General features: G+C 43.0%; 1 protein-coding gene across 11 annotated transcripts in view; it reads right to left on the bottom strand.

Annotated features, from left to right (window-relative positions):
- The window catches only part of RPS6KA5 (ribosomal protein S6 kinase A5), a 131,378-nt gene that overhangs the window by 66,915 nt on the left and 52,021 nt on the right, over nt 1-12,442 (bottom strand). For all 11 annotated transcript variants that reach the window (XR_008311211.1, XR_008311212.1, XR_008311214.1 and 8 more), the window contains exons 8-9: nt 11,327-11,477; nt 5,683-5,844 (exon numbers count right to left, since the gene is read on the bottom strand). Coding sequence is in view for 7 of the 11 variants with exons in the window: in XM_053270555.1 (XP_053126530.1) it covers nt 5,683-5,844; nt 11,327-11,477 (313 nt within the window). In the remaining 4 variants the exon portion in view is untranslated. The remainder of the gene's footprint in view (nt 1-5,682; nt 5,845-11,326; nt 11,478-12,442) is intronic.

Below are 12,442 nucleotides of genomic sequence, written 5' to 3'. Positions count from 1 at the left end.
AATGTAAAAAGTTTCGGTGGTGCAGTTGGATGTTGATGGGGAAATAGGTGTCCTTGAGATCCAGAGTTGCTAACCAACACTCCCCTTGAAGGAGAGGTAGTATTTGTTGCAACGCCATCATTCTGAACTTTTTGACGCGAATAAACTTGTTCAGCTGGCCCATGATGGGGCGGAAGCCCCCATCCCACTTTGGAACTTGAAAGTAGTGGGAATAGAACCCCTCTCACCTGGCCACACACTGTACCGGGGCTATTGCCCCCTTTTCCAACAGATCTTCCACCTCCGCTAGGAGTGTTGATGAGGAGGGAGTGTATTTCATTCCCGTAAAGCAAGGGACCGTCCTGAATTAGATGGCATATCCCGAAGATACGATCTTTAGAACCCAACGGTCCGATCTTATACGGTGCCATGCGGGGGCATGGCGGGACAGCTTGATGGAATGCTGTGCCAGAGACGGAGGAATGATACAATCTGTCAGACGTAGAAAATAGGCCCCCGTAGGCAGGAATGGGGAATGGAGAGGAGATAGTGGGCGAACCTGAGTTTCAAAGACGCTTCTGGGACTCTGACGCTTTAGGGTGCTGAGACTGGGTGGACTTAAACTTGCTGTGGTAGGAGCGTCTTTGGTACGGTGGGTAATTTTTCTTATAGTCTTTGCATTCCTGGTTGCGAACGGAATCCACTGTTTCTAGGAAGGGCAATACCTGGCGGTGTAGGTCGAGGTAAAAGGTTGTGTGGTAAAGATCTTTGCCGTAAATTTCGACTTCGTAAGCTGCTCCATTGTGGAGTCTGTCGATTCACTGGATAGACCCAAGCCATCAAAGGTGAGGCCCTCTATTTTGTCCCTCATGTCATTCTGTAAGGAAGTGGATCTCAACCACGCGTGTCTTCGGAGTTTAATGGCAGCGGCCAGTGTCCTAGATTCGCTCTCCACCAGATGTTTTGCTATGCTTAGCTGACATCTCGTAAGATCTCCAGACATTTCCAATGTTTTCTGGAATTTCACATTGAATTCCTCGGGGGACAAGGTATCAAGGTCTGGCAACAGATTGTCCCAGAGGCAGTGAGTTTACTTACCAGTACAAGCTGCGTAATTGGCCACCTTAATGGACAAGCACGCAGTCAAATAGAATTTTCTCCCAAGCATGTCCAACTTCCACTCCTCGTTTTCAGGCAGGACAGTGGAATGTCTTCCGGACTTGGCACTGGTAGCGCAGTCAATTACCAATGAGTTGGGTGCTGGATGCTTCAGGAGGTAAGTGTTATCTTTCTCCATGATGCGATAGAGGCTTCCCAGTTTCTTGGATGTAGGGGTGGAGGTGTGGAGCACCTCCGAAGACATTTTGCTGCGCGTGTAATAACAGGGAGCATTGGAAGTGCCACTGGCGCGGTTGACTGTGATTTAATCATGAAATTGTACACTGGATCATCTATAGTGGCCAATTCCGAACGGAGGTCTAGGCCCAGCGCTTCAGCCATGGTCCGAATGTGCCTGTGATAGGCCTTAAACTCATCATTTGGAGAGACATAAACAGTCGGGGCCACATCTGTTGGTGGTTCTACAAGATTGTTATCTTCCTCCAGATCAGACTCAAAATCTGAGGAACCGTGATGTTCTGATGGGGAGCTTTTTGGTGAAGACGGAGCCATAGTTTGGGTTTCTACTGCGGTCACCAGAGAAGGAGGAAGGCACAGAGTTTGCGTAGACACAGAGCGCATTAGTGGAGGCTTAGTTTGTGCAGCCTGGTGTGCTACGCATGGATGGCTAGTTTGTGTTCCTGCTGAGACATAGGTGGGCACACGAACTGGCTGGATATCTGTAGGGAGTGGCGTCAATCGTAGAGCTGAAGGCAGAGGCGTTGCAGGTCTCCAAGGGCGGGCCAGGATCTCAACGGGCGGAGGAATAGAAACTGCTGGTCCGGAACCTGGGACATGTACTGGCTCAGAATGAGCATAACCGCAGGTGTGCCAAGGAGTGTGGAGCTGCGCTGTGGAAAGAGTTGAGCAAGGCTGTGCTGGAGGATTCAGCTCCGATGGGAACCCATTAAAAGTCGACGTCAAAGGAGTGCTCGTAGAAGAATCTAGCAGAGACAGGAGCGACTGCGTGGTAATTTCCTGTAGACCAACTTTGGCTTCCTTGCTGTCAAGCTCGACGTCAAAAGTTGGAAGTGGGGAGCGATGTCGTGGAGTTACCAGTCTCGACTCTGAAACCAATGGAGTATGTAAGGTGGAGGACATCGGCCAGATCGTCTTCGGTGTTAGGGGTGAAGATGCAATCAGTGTCAACACTAGAGACAAAGAACGCACTGTCGGTGCTGAAGGCGCTTGAGGACAAATGGTGTCGAAACCGAAAGATCCGTCAATATTGGTTCCTCAGAACGAACGTAGGTACCGAGAGTCGACGTCGTAGATTCCTGTATAGCCATCGAGGAGGGAGTACAGTCCCTTGTCAGGTCAATTAGGCATTGACCTCCCCCGATGTTGAGGGGGCAGGAGAAGCCAAATGCTTCTTCGGCCTCGAGGACTCGTCTTGGTCGTAGTCACTATCAGCAGAAGAGGAGATACAATGCACAGCTTTCAATGCTCAGTGTGGATGTTTCGATGTCGAAGTCGACGGTGATGCTTTAAATGTCGATGCCAATGTTGATGGTCTCGAAGTCACGCTGGGGTCTTACTTATGCGGGGCACGGTTGGTCATCGATGCCGGGGCAAGACCTGAAACAGAGGTCGTCTTTCTTGGTGGTATTGAAGACGTCAATGTCGATGCCAAAGGGCGGGGTGTGCCTGTCGTTGATGGGCTTAACACCTCATCATAAATCGCTGTTCTGAGGCGGTGCCCGATTTTTCCTCATTTGTTTGGCAAACGATAGGTAGATTTTGCATGAGGAGACATTATGTTCGTCTCCCAAACAAATTAGGCACAAGACATGAAGATCTTTAGAGGGGAGTTTGGCATTAAAGCCCTCACACGTCTTAAACGTGTTTTTCTCCTCAGTCATTTTTCAAAGAGTAGTCGGGTCAGTTCCAGGCCAAAAAGGCCAGTCAGAATTGATCAGCTGATACAGGTCAAGAAGAAGGAGAGTATGTTGGAAGCCAGAAATGGGTCAAATGAAATAATCAGTCCAGGGTTTTTTTTTAGAACAAATACAAGCAGAACTCACGAGGGACTTATTCCAACAAGAGAGGCGACAGACTGAGGTCCAGATGCTAAGGTGGTCAGAAAAGAACTGAGGGACATTGCGTCCAGCCCGCTCTTAAATAGCATGCTCTGCGTGTGGGCGGAGCTTGGACGCCTCGGCAAGCTGAGGCATGGCTACCGCGAGTTTCCTGCGCAGGTGCAGAACCCATTCTTATGGCTGTTGACTTATCTTGATCCAGATCCAGAATTTCACCACAGTCACCAAATTTAGCCCCTTCCTTACTGATTGCTATTGAAAACTTTTCTTTTTCACCAGGCTTTTGCCCTGTGATTTTTTCCCCTGTTCTTTGGTAGTTACTTTAGTTTTTAATTTAGAATGTAATTTTTAATGTTGCCTGTTTGCTTGTTATTGTGCACTGCCCAGAGTCTTCGGAGTGGGCGGCATATTAAATGTCTCTAATAAATAAATAAATTTAAGAGAAGAGACAAATGGGTAGTCTTAAAGCAGTCTGGAGTCAAATGGGAGGGCACCAGTCTTTAATTAGAGGGGAACTCTGAGAGGGTAGTCAAGGGCTGGTCCAAGACAAAAACAGGAAAAAAAATACAACTAACCAGAAGGAGGATCTGAGAGAATAATCAAAAACAATCAGTCAAGCCAAAAGTAAAATAGAGATGATTTTTCTTCACAGGAACAAGCAAGGGAAAAGGAGCAAGAACCTTTACATTGTAGCAAGCACAGTGGACAAGAAGGAACTGAAAGGGAAGGTGCTCTTCTGCCTACTTGAACGGGCACTCCCTCACACCTCAGAATGCCAGAGAGCGCCTATCAGAGCTAGAGATTCCTTCGTGGAGCTACTGCTCAGGTGCAGAAGACCCAGTTGTGAGGGAACATGTATCACGTCAGAGATCTATCAGTTCAGTTCACCCAGTTTTAAAGGTCCAAGGCTGCTCTGTTGATTAACTGAAGCAAAGGTGCACCACCTCCCTTCATTTTTCTCTTTGGGGGCAGACAGAGAGGGGGCACAGGTAACATTGTTGCCTCAGCACACATGGGCCAGACATGTCTGTGCCTAGCAGTGCCTCCCCTTCCTGTTTCCCCTTTCCATGGCCACTGAAGCACACCTGGGTCCACCACAGCCAGACAGCCCATCACAGGGAGTGGCAATTTTTTTGCTTCAATCTTACATTTTAGCACCTTACGATCAAGGTGAAAAGTTCTCCTTCCTCTGACGGGCTGACTGGCTAGGTCACAGAAAGTGATGCAAACTGGAAGGGAGAGGCACTGCTGCGAGGTGCGGAGGTGCCTGACTCAAGCTGAAAAGCATGGAGATGATGGGGACCCCACCAGAAGTGGGGGACAAGCTCACCCTGCATGACAGTGATGGTGAGCGCATGAGGCAGGCACTCAGCTGCAACACACTTCAATACAGCAGCTGTGAAGAGAGGGAGAGGTACTGTTAGGTGTGGATGTGACTGGCCTGTATGCGGAGCATCCTTGGATGTTTGCAGCTGGGTGAACAGGCAGGTCTGGAGGCTCCATAGTTGATTTGGATCGAGAGTAATGTCCCCAACATATGTAATGCTACAGATCAGGGGAATAAATACGCAAAAGCTGTTTCTCCTATCAACTGCTGCACAGGTCTGTGCCAGCTGTTGACATCCCATTGGCTGTCTATTTTATCTGCATTCCGGAGTGCATCACACTGTCCATTAAATCCAGAAGATTGGGGTCTATGAAACTGAGGTTTCTCTATACTGCTTTTCAACAAAAGTCCACAAAGTGGTTTACAAAACAAAAGAATGAGAAGACTTTCATTACCAAAATAAGAGCACAATTTTGTGCAGCTCCACAGACTTTTTAAGTGTGTGCATTGTGATAGTTCAACACTAGTCTTGATTTCAGCCCCCTTCCAGTATCCTTACTATGCAAGCACAATGCTTGCACAAGTACAAAAATGCAAGGAATTCAGTTTTGAAAGAATGCAGCTTTGAACATCCGTGCAGCTATGTAACCTCCTTGCTTATAGTTTTTGATTGTCAGCAACTATCTTAAAAATCATCCTCAAATTTCTATCAAACTTCATCCTCTACCTTATGCCGTTTATACACTTTCAAAAGAATAACCATTCTGTGTTGATGGCTCACAGGTTTATAATAATACTTATGCTGAAATCTCTACTTGCCTTTATTAGCTGCCAGCTAAGCTGAATATGCCTCAAATGGTTCTTCACCTTTCCTCCCATCATATATTTAAGTGCTAGATCCATGTTCAGTGAACAGTCATACAAAACATTTCTAAAGTGTGACTATTCCAATCCATCCATAACCATGAAGGCATGACAAAAAGCTTAGATTTTTCAGCCCATTAAGCATGCTTTGGTTTGTATTTATATCAAGATATTGACTCTTCCTATACTCACAATCTTCATTCACTACACTCACCATCTCTAATAGCTTATATTTTATTTATTTTTATATTTTTAACTGCCTTGCAGCCATGCTCGCTCATCAAGTTACAAACACCATTATTAAATTGCAATTACCTGGAAAAGCTTATCTGCAGCCTGTGGAGTAGTTGCTGGAGAATACGTTGGGTCCATGTCTGTGAACTCCTCTGCAAAGTTACCAACATCCAATTCATCACGAATTACTGGTTTAAATGGTGCTGGCACTTTTTTGGCAGCCAAGTCTTTCCAGTTTATTTTCTAAATAAAACATTAAATTAAGTTTAGAAGACAGTGAAAGAAGGAATTATCTATCTATCTATCTATCTATCTATATAAAAGACTAAGGACATCCGTGGCAATCAGTTTGAATGCAACTGTTACTGGTTGGAAGATGTGCTTGATTGTAGAGGAGAGAAGAATCTATCTATATATAAAGGGATAGTGGGAAGGGGACTGTGAAGAGAGGGGTCGTGAGTGAGGAAAGAGCCCCTTCAGGAGGAGGCTGCCACTGTGTGAATTAGATGAGGAAACAAGATGAACAAGATATGTTAACTCAGGAAGGAAGAGAGAGAGCGAGGGAGGGAGGGAGGGGGGAAGAGCAAGCAGAGGAGAGAAAAAGAAGGGTGAGGGATAGACCCGGGCCTGTCAGTGGCCTGAGGGAAACAAGTGGCCATGGCGGCGGTGGCATGAGGAAAGGCCTAGTCAACTGCCACTGCTGCTACTCCTCAGGGCTACTGAGGCCATTGGCAGAGGGAGGCAAACAAGTGAGGGATGGGCCCAGGCCTATCTGTCCTGAGGGAAACGAGCGGCCAAGTTGGTGGTAGCATGAGGAAGGGCCTGGTAAACTGCTGCTGCTCCTGAAGGGAGATGCAGGAGCAGGGCTCAGGTGAGGATGGGGAGGTCTCTAGGGTTAGGGAGCTGCGGCTTGGCCAATCGGTGCCGGCAGTGCAGTAGCTGTGACCAAGCGGGGTGAGGGTAATGGAGAAATGGGATGGAGGAGCGACCAAGAGGGGTAAGGGGTTGAGGGGAATAGAAGCAATGAGATGGAGGAGGAGGAGGAGAAGGAGCAGGAACAGGAGTGAGAGTGGAGAGATCTCTGAGGGCAGGGGGCTGTGGCAGGGGGTAAGGGGAGCAATCAAGTACTAGCCTGATTGTGCGGGTTAAGTTAGTTATTATTATTATTTATTTACACAGTCAGACAGGTGTTATTGACTGGTTTGTTTTATCCAGACATCAAGTCCTTCACCAAGGACCTGGGATGGCTGAATTTTATTATCAGTGTTGGTGCTGTTATTATAGATATCAATGCAGAATATAGGCTGTTCCCAGTAAAGTTGCTTTTTGTAATTGGCTGATGGTGATTTCTGTGGCCCCTATGGTGTTGAGGTGCCCTTCAAGGTCTTTTGGAACTGCAACCAGGGCGCCAATTACCACTGGGATTATTTGGGTCTTCTTCTGCCACAGCCTTTCAATTTCAATTTGTAGATCTTTGTATTTGGTGATTTTTTCTATTTCTTTTTTTTTTCTATTCTGCTATCCCCTGGTATTGCTATGTCGATTATTTTGACTTGTTTTTCTTTCTTCTCGTCTACAGTTATATCTGGTGTATTGTGTGGCAGATGTTTGTCTGTTTGTAGTCGGAAGTCCCATAATATTTTTACATCTTCATTTTCTTCAACTTTTTCAGTTTTATGGTCCCACCAATTCTTGGCTACAGGTAGCTTATATTTTTTGCAGATGTTCCAGTGTATCATCCCTGCTACCTTGTCATGCCTTTGTTTGTAGTCAGTCTGTGAGATCTTTTTACAACAGCTGATCAGGTGGTCCATGGTTTCATCTGCTTCTTTACAAAGGCAGCACTTGCTGTTTGTGGTGGATTTTTTGACTTTTGCTCTTATTGCATTTGTTCTTAGTGCCTGTTCTTGTGCAGCCAGTATTAAACCCTCTGTTTCTTTCTTCAAGTTGCCATTCTTAAGCCATTGCCAGGTCTTGGTGATGTCTGATTTTCCACTTATATTGTGCAAATATTGACCATGCAAGGGCTTATTTTTCCATTTTTCTGCTCGGTTCTTGACTTGTTCTTTCTTGTAGACCTGCTTTGTTTCATTGGTGTTGAATAGTTTCTCGTTCTTGACCATTTGAAGTGCATCTTCTTCACTATCCTTGATATATTCTTCAAGGCCTCTTTTCTCCTCCTCTACTGTTTGATGGACTTGCAGCATTCCTCTTCCATCTGAGCTGCGAGGGAGGTAGAGCCTATCTACATCACTGCGGGGGTGCAAAGCATGATTGATGGTCATGATTTTCCTGGTCTTACAATCTAGCATCTCTAGCTCTGCCTGGGTCCATTCTATTATTCCTGCAGTGTATCTGATAATAGGTATAGCCCAGGTGTTTATGGCTTGTATGGTGTTTCCACCCTTGAGTTTGGACTTGAGGATTTTTCTAATTCTCCTGATGTATTCACTTCCAATTTTTCTTTTAACTTCAGTGTGTGCGATGTTATCAGCCTGGAGAATGCCCAAGTATTTGTAATGTTCTTTCTCTTCCAGGTTCTTGATCTTGCTTCCATTGGGCAGTTCTATTCCTTCTGTTTTTCTTATTTTCCCTCTGTTCATTATTAATGCAGCACACTTGTCTAGTCTAAACTCCATTGCTATATTGCTACTGAATATACAGACAGTGTTTAGCAGTGATTCAATTTCTGACTGGGACTTTCCATACAACTTCAGATCGTCCATGTACAGAGGATGGTTGATTTTACTTGATATTTTAGATGTTTGGTATCCGAGGCCTGTTTTGTTTAGTATTTGTGAAAGTGGGGTCATGGCAATTACAAACAACAGAGGGGATAGTGAGTCCCCTTGGAAAATGCCTCTTCTAATGCTAACCTGTCCAAGTGTCTTGCCATTGATTGTTAACTGTGTATTCCACATGCTCATTGCTTTTTAAATAAATATCTGAATGTTTTTGCTGACATCAGTTGTTTCTAAACATTTTAGTATCCATGTGTGAGGCAATGAGTCGAAGGCTTTCTTGTAGTCAATCCATGCAACACTTAGATTGGTTTTTCTTCTCTTGCAATTTTCTAAAATCATTTTGTCAATCAGCAGCTGGTCTTTTGTGCCTCTGGTGTTCGAGCAATTTCCTTTCTGTTCAACTGGAAGCTGTTTGTTAGTTAATAAGTGTTGCAACACTTTATCTGCTATTATTCCAGTTAATAATTTGAACATATGTTGGCAGGCAGGTTATTGGTCTATCATTACTTGGAACTGCACCTTTTGCTGGGTCTTTCATGATGAGATGAGTTTTCCCAGTTGTTAGCCATTGTTCAATATCACCTCCTTGCAAAATGTGATTGAACTGTTCTGATAGCTGTTTATGAAGGCTTGTTAGGTGTTTAAGCCAAAAGCCATGCAGTTCATCGTTGCCTGGTGCAGTCCAATTTTTAATTTTCTTTGCTCTTTCATTTATTAATTCTGGTGTTATTATTAGATCTTGCATTTGTTGGTTACATTTTTCAGCCTCTTTCACCCAGCCTGCTTTTTATTATAATCTATTGGATTGTCCCATAATTTTCCCCAGAATTGCATTGTTTCTTTTTTATTTGGTGTTTCTAGGTTTCTTGCAGTTTCTCCTTCTGTGCTTTGGTAGAAACGTCTCTGATTCGACTGGAATTGGAGATTCTGCCTGTGTTGTGTAATTCTGGCTTCATATCTGCTAATCTTCTTTGACATTGCTGTTATTTGCTGTTTTATTATTTCCAGGACTTCTCTAATTTTCCTTGAATCTAGGTAGTATTTTTGGATCAGATACTGTTTGGTGTTTTCATTCTTCAGCTTCTTGTCTTTCATATCTTTCAATTTACTAGCATCTGATCTAAGCCTGGAGATTTTATTTTCTAATCTAATCTTCCATTTAGGTGATGTACTACTTTCTTTTTTTACAGGTCCACTGATCTTATATCCGAGCTCTTGTGTTGTTATTGTTGCTGCACTGTACATTAGTTGGTTTGTTTCTTGCAAATTATTGGTTGTTATTTCTGCAAGTGCAGCACTGACATCTTTTAATGCCTGAGCAAGTTGTTTTTTGGCAACTGTTTTTAGAGTCGAACCCTGGTGGTTGTTTGGTTCATGTGCTGAGTTATTTTTTGCTTTAGTTCTTGTTGCTTTTCTGTTAAATGACATTCGGGTTTTTGAGGTGAAGGCAAAGGGGAGGTTGCCTAGTTTTGATTTTGAAACAGTTCAGCTACAGTGGCATCCTCTATTTCCAATACCTCCTCCACCTGCGCCTGAGCAACTTCTTCAGTTGGTGTTAATTCTTCTTCCATATCTTGAGCCTGTTTTGTTCTTTGCAATTCTTCCAGCTCAACTTCTGTGAATACTTTATTTCTTATTATGAATCTTCTCTGGTCTGCTAGCCTTTGTTCTGTTATTTCTGTATCTGGATGCTTCTCTTTCCAAATTTGGTACATTCTTTTTAAATAACCTCTTCTAGTTGGACTAGACTTGTAATAGCAGATCATTATTTCCTTGTTGGCATTTTTCGTATATTTTTTCCGGTTAAGCAACGTTTCTTCCAGTAACCTTGCAGTCTTCAGCCCTGGTTGCTCAACTGAAGATCCTGAGTCCTGTAGCCCACTTGCCACCAGATGTCCAGGGACTCCAGCACCTGGTGCGGTCCTTGTTGACCCGGGCGACAACCGATCCGGTATAGGTTTATTAAAGTTACGTCTCACCGTATTGTTGATGGGAGAGGCACTCTTCGTTTGGTGAGACCTGTCCAGTATGGTTGGACCTCTGGCATAGCTCTCACCTTCCTCAGAGCATGCAAGCCCCACAACCACGCCAAGGTAGTGCCTCACTGAGTTGTTGCTCCAGTATTCTATTTGTAATAGTCAATGAAACCTGTTCAAAAAAGTTTGATTACAAGGATTTCTTTAAGATATATTCATCAGGGCAATTGCTCAGTTGAGTATAAAATTTAGAAGAAGCAACGGAAGTTTCGGTCCCTAATTGAAGGAAATACTCTTATTTATTGTACAAACTTGAGGTGTACCAAGATCACTGTAATTCCTTGCCTACTGGACTTCAGTTTTATTTCTTCATAGTTCTATATGACTTACATCTTTACTTTCTTAAGTGTCAAAACAACTAGAATTGTATCAAGACCACAATTTAAAATAAACCCTTATGTGAATGTATGGGTGATCCCACTGATGAAAACTACTCATGTGTAGTTCAAAATAATTATCTGGATACACAGACAAAGACAGACAGACTCACATGCACATGCACACACAAATGTAAGTGACTGGTAAATTTTCCTGAAGTGTATTTTCCAGAATCAGGATATATATGTGTTTTAATTTAACATATTTATCTCTATTTATATTAAAAGTGTTTCACAAAATATTAACAACAAATTTTAAAAGGGAACATTAGCAGAATAAAATGACAATTAAAACACCTATTAAAATATACGAAGTAAAAGCTCATCACAGCATTAAAACAGACTGGTTAATCAAATTAATCAGAGCAGCATCTAACAGTCAAAGTCCTGCTGAAACAGGTAAATCTTAAGAGCCTGTTTAAATACAGGAAAAGAAGGACCCTGGAGGATCTATTCAGGGAAGGCATTCCACAGTTCTGGTGGTACCAAAGAAACGGCCCTGTCTCTCATGCCCAATTGCCATATAAAGACATACTTTTCAGAGAGCAAAATATATTATTTTTGTCACCTGGAAGAAAGGCTGTTGTTTGATTTCATCAGCACCACTTGGACCACAGCCCAGTCTTTTATTGGGATCTTTCATCAAAAGGCACTGAATAATATCTTTAGCTAGAGCAGACATTTCTTGAGGATAAGGAGGTTCACTTTTTAATATTCTCCTGAAGGGGAAAAAAGACAATTAATTACTTCAACAAATCTGAACAAGCTTGTGAAATGTCTTGACTTTTAAAAAAATTTCTGTGTGAACAGCCTTGGGATTGTTTTAATGAAAGGTGGTATATATATTTAACAATAAAAGTAAATAAAATGCCTACAAAATGATGGGAGTGTGTATGGAAATGTGGCCATAAAGATGGCAAAAACTGCCTTACACCTAGTCAGCTCACTGGTCCATTTAGACAATACTGTCTGGAGAGCCTTTGCCAGTAAGAGTAAAGGTTCAAGCAGAAGTCTTGCTACCTGAGATCCTTTGAACTGGTGATGCTAGGGACTGAGCCTAGAATTTTACCATCAGGCAGTTTCAACAGCTGCTAATGTTGTAATTCAGAATGTTCACACATCCAAAGGCTGATGGATCTTAATGAGAATTCAGTTGCCTTGATTTCTAAAAGGATCCAATACAGCACTCAAGAAAACTTTCGAGTTATTATGAAACAGCTTGGTTACGTTCCCTGTAGCACTGACAAAATACTGCTCAAAAAGGAAAAAATGAACTTGTGCAATGTTCCTGACTGTTGCTTAAATGAAAAAAAAAAAGTTAATCACAACCAGGTCTGTTCATCATATTTGGTGAGGGGTGTGTGTGTGTGCTAGTATGAATGAATAGAAAAGTCACAACAAAAGAAGCCACACAATTTTTTACTGTAAAAAAATAAATATCTCTCCTATGAAGGACTTGTGTTTTAAAAAATGGAAATCCCATTATTCTGAATAAAAATTACAGACTAAGGCTCGAATCCACCTGAAATTAGTCAGGACTAAATCCCATTAAAACCATGAAATCAGTTAAATAATTAACTGAAGTTCCATTGCTTTCAATGAAACGATGCCATTCTATTTTTTGCTGGATTGGATTCTCTACCAAAGAATGACACCTGGCTCTTCCTGCTTATAGCAAAACTAG

The sequence above is a fragment of the Hemicordylus capensis genome, chromosome 1 (assembly GCF_027244095.1).
Source record: "Hemicordylus capensis ecotype Gifberg chromosome 1, rHemCap1.1.pri, whole genome shotgun sequence".
NCBI lineage: Eukaryota > Metazoa > Chordata > Lepidosauria > Squamata > Cordylidae > Hemicordylus > Hemicordylus capensis.
The sequence above is the reverse complement of the archived record's forward strand: the minus strand, read 5'-3'. Positions and strand labels throughout refer to the sequence as shown.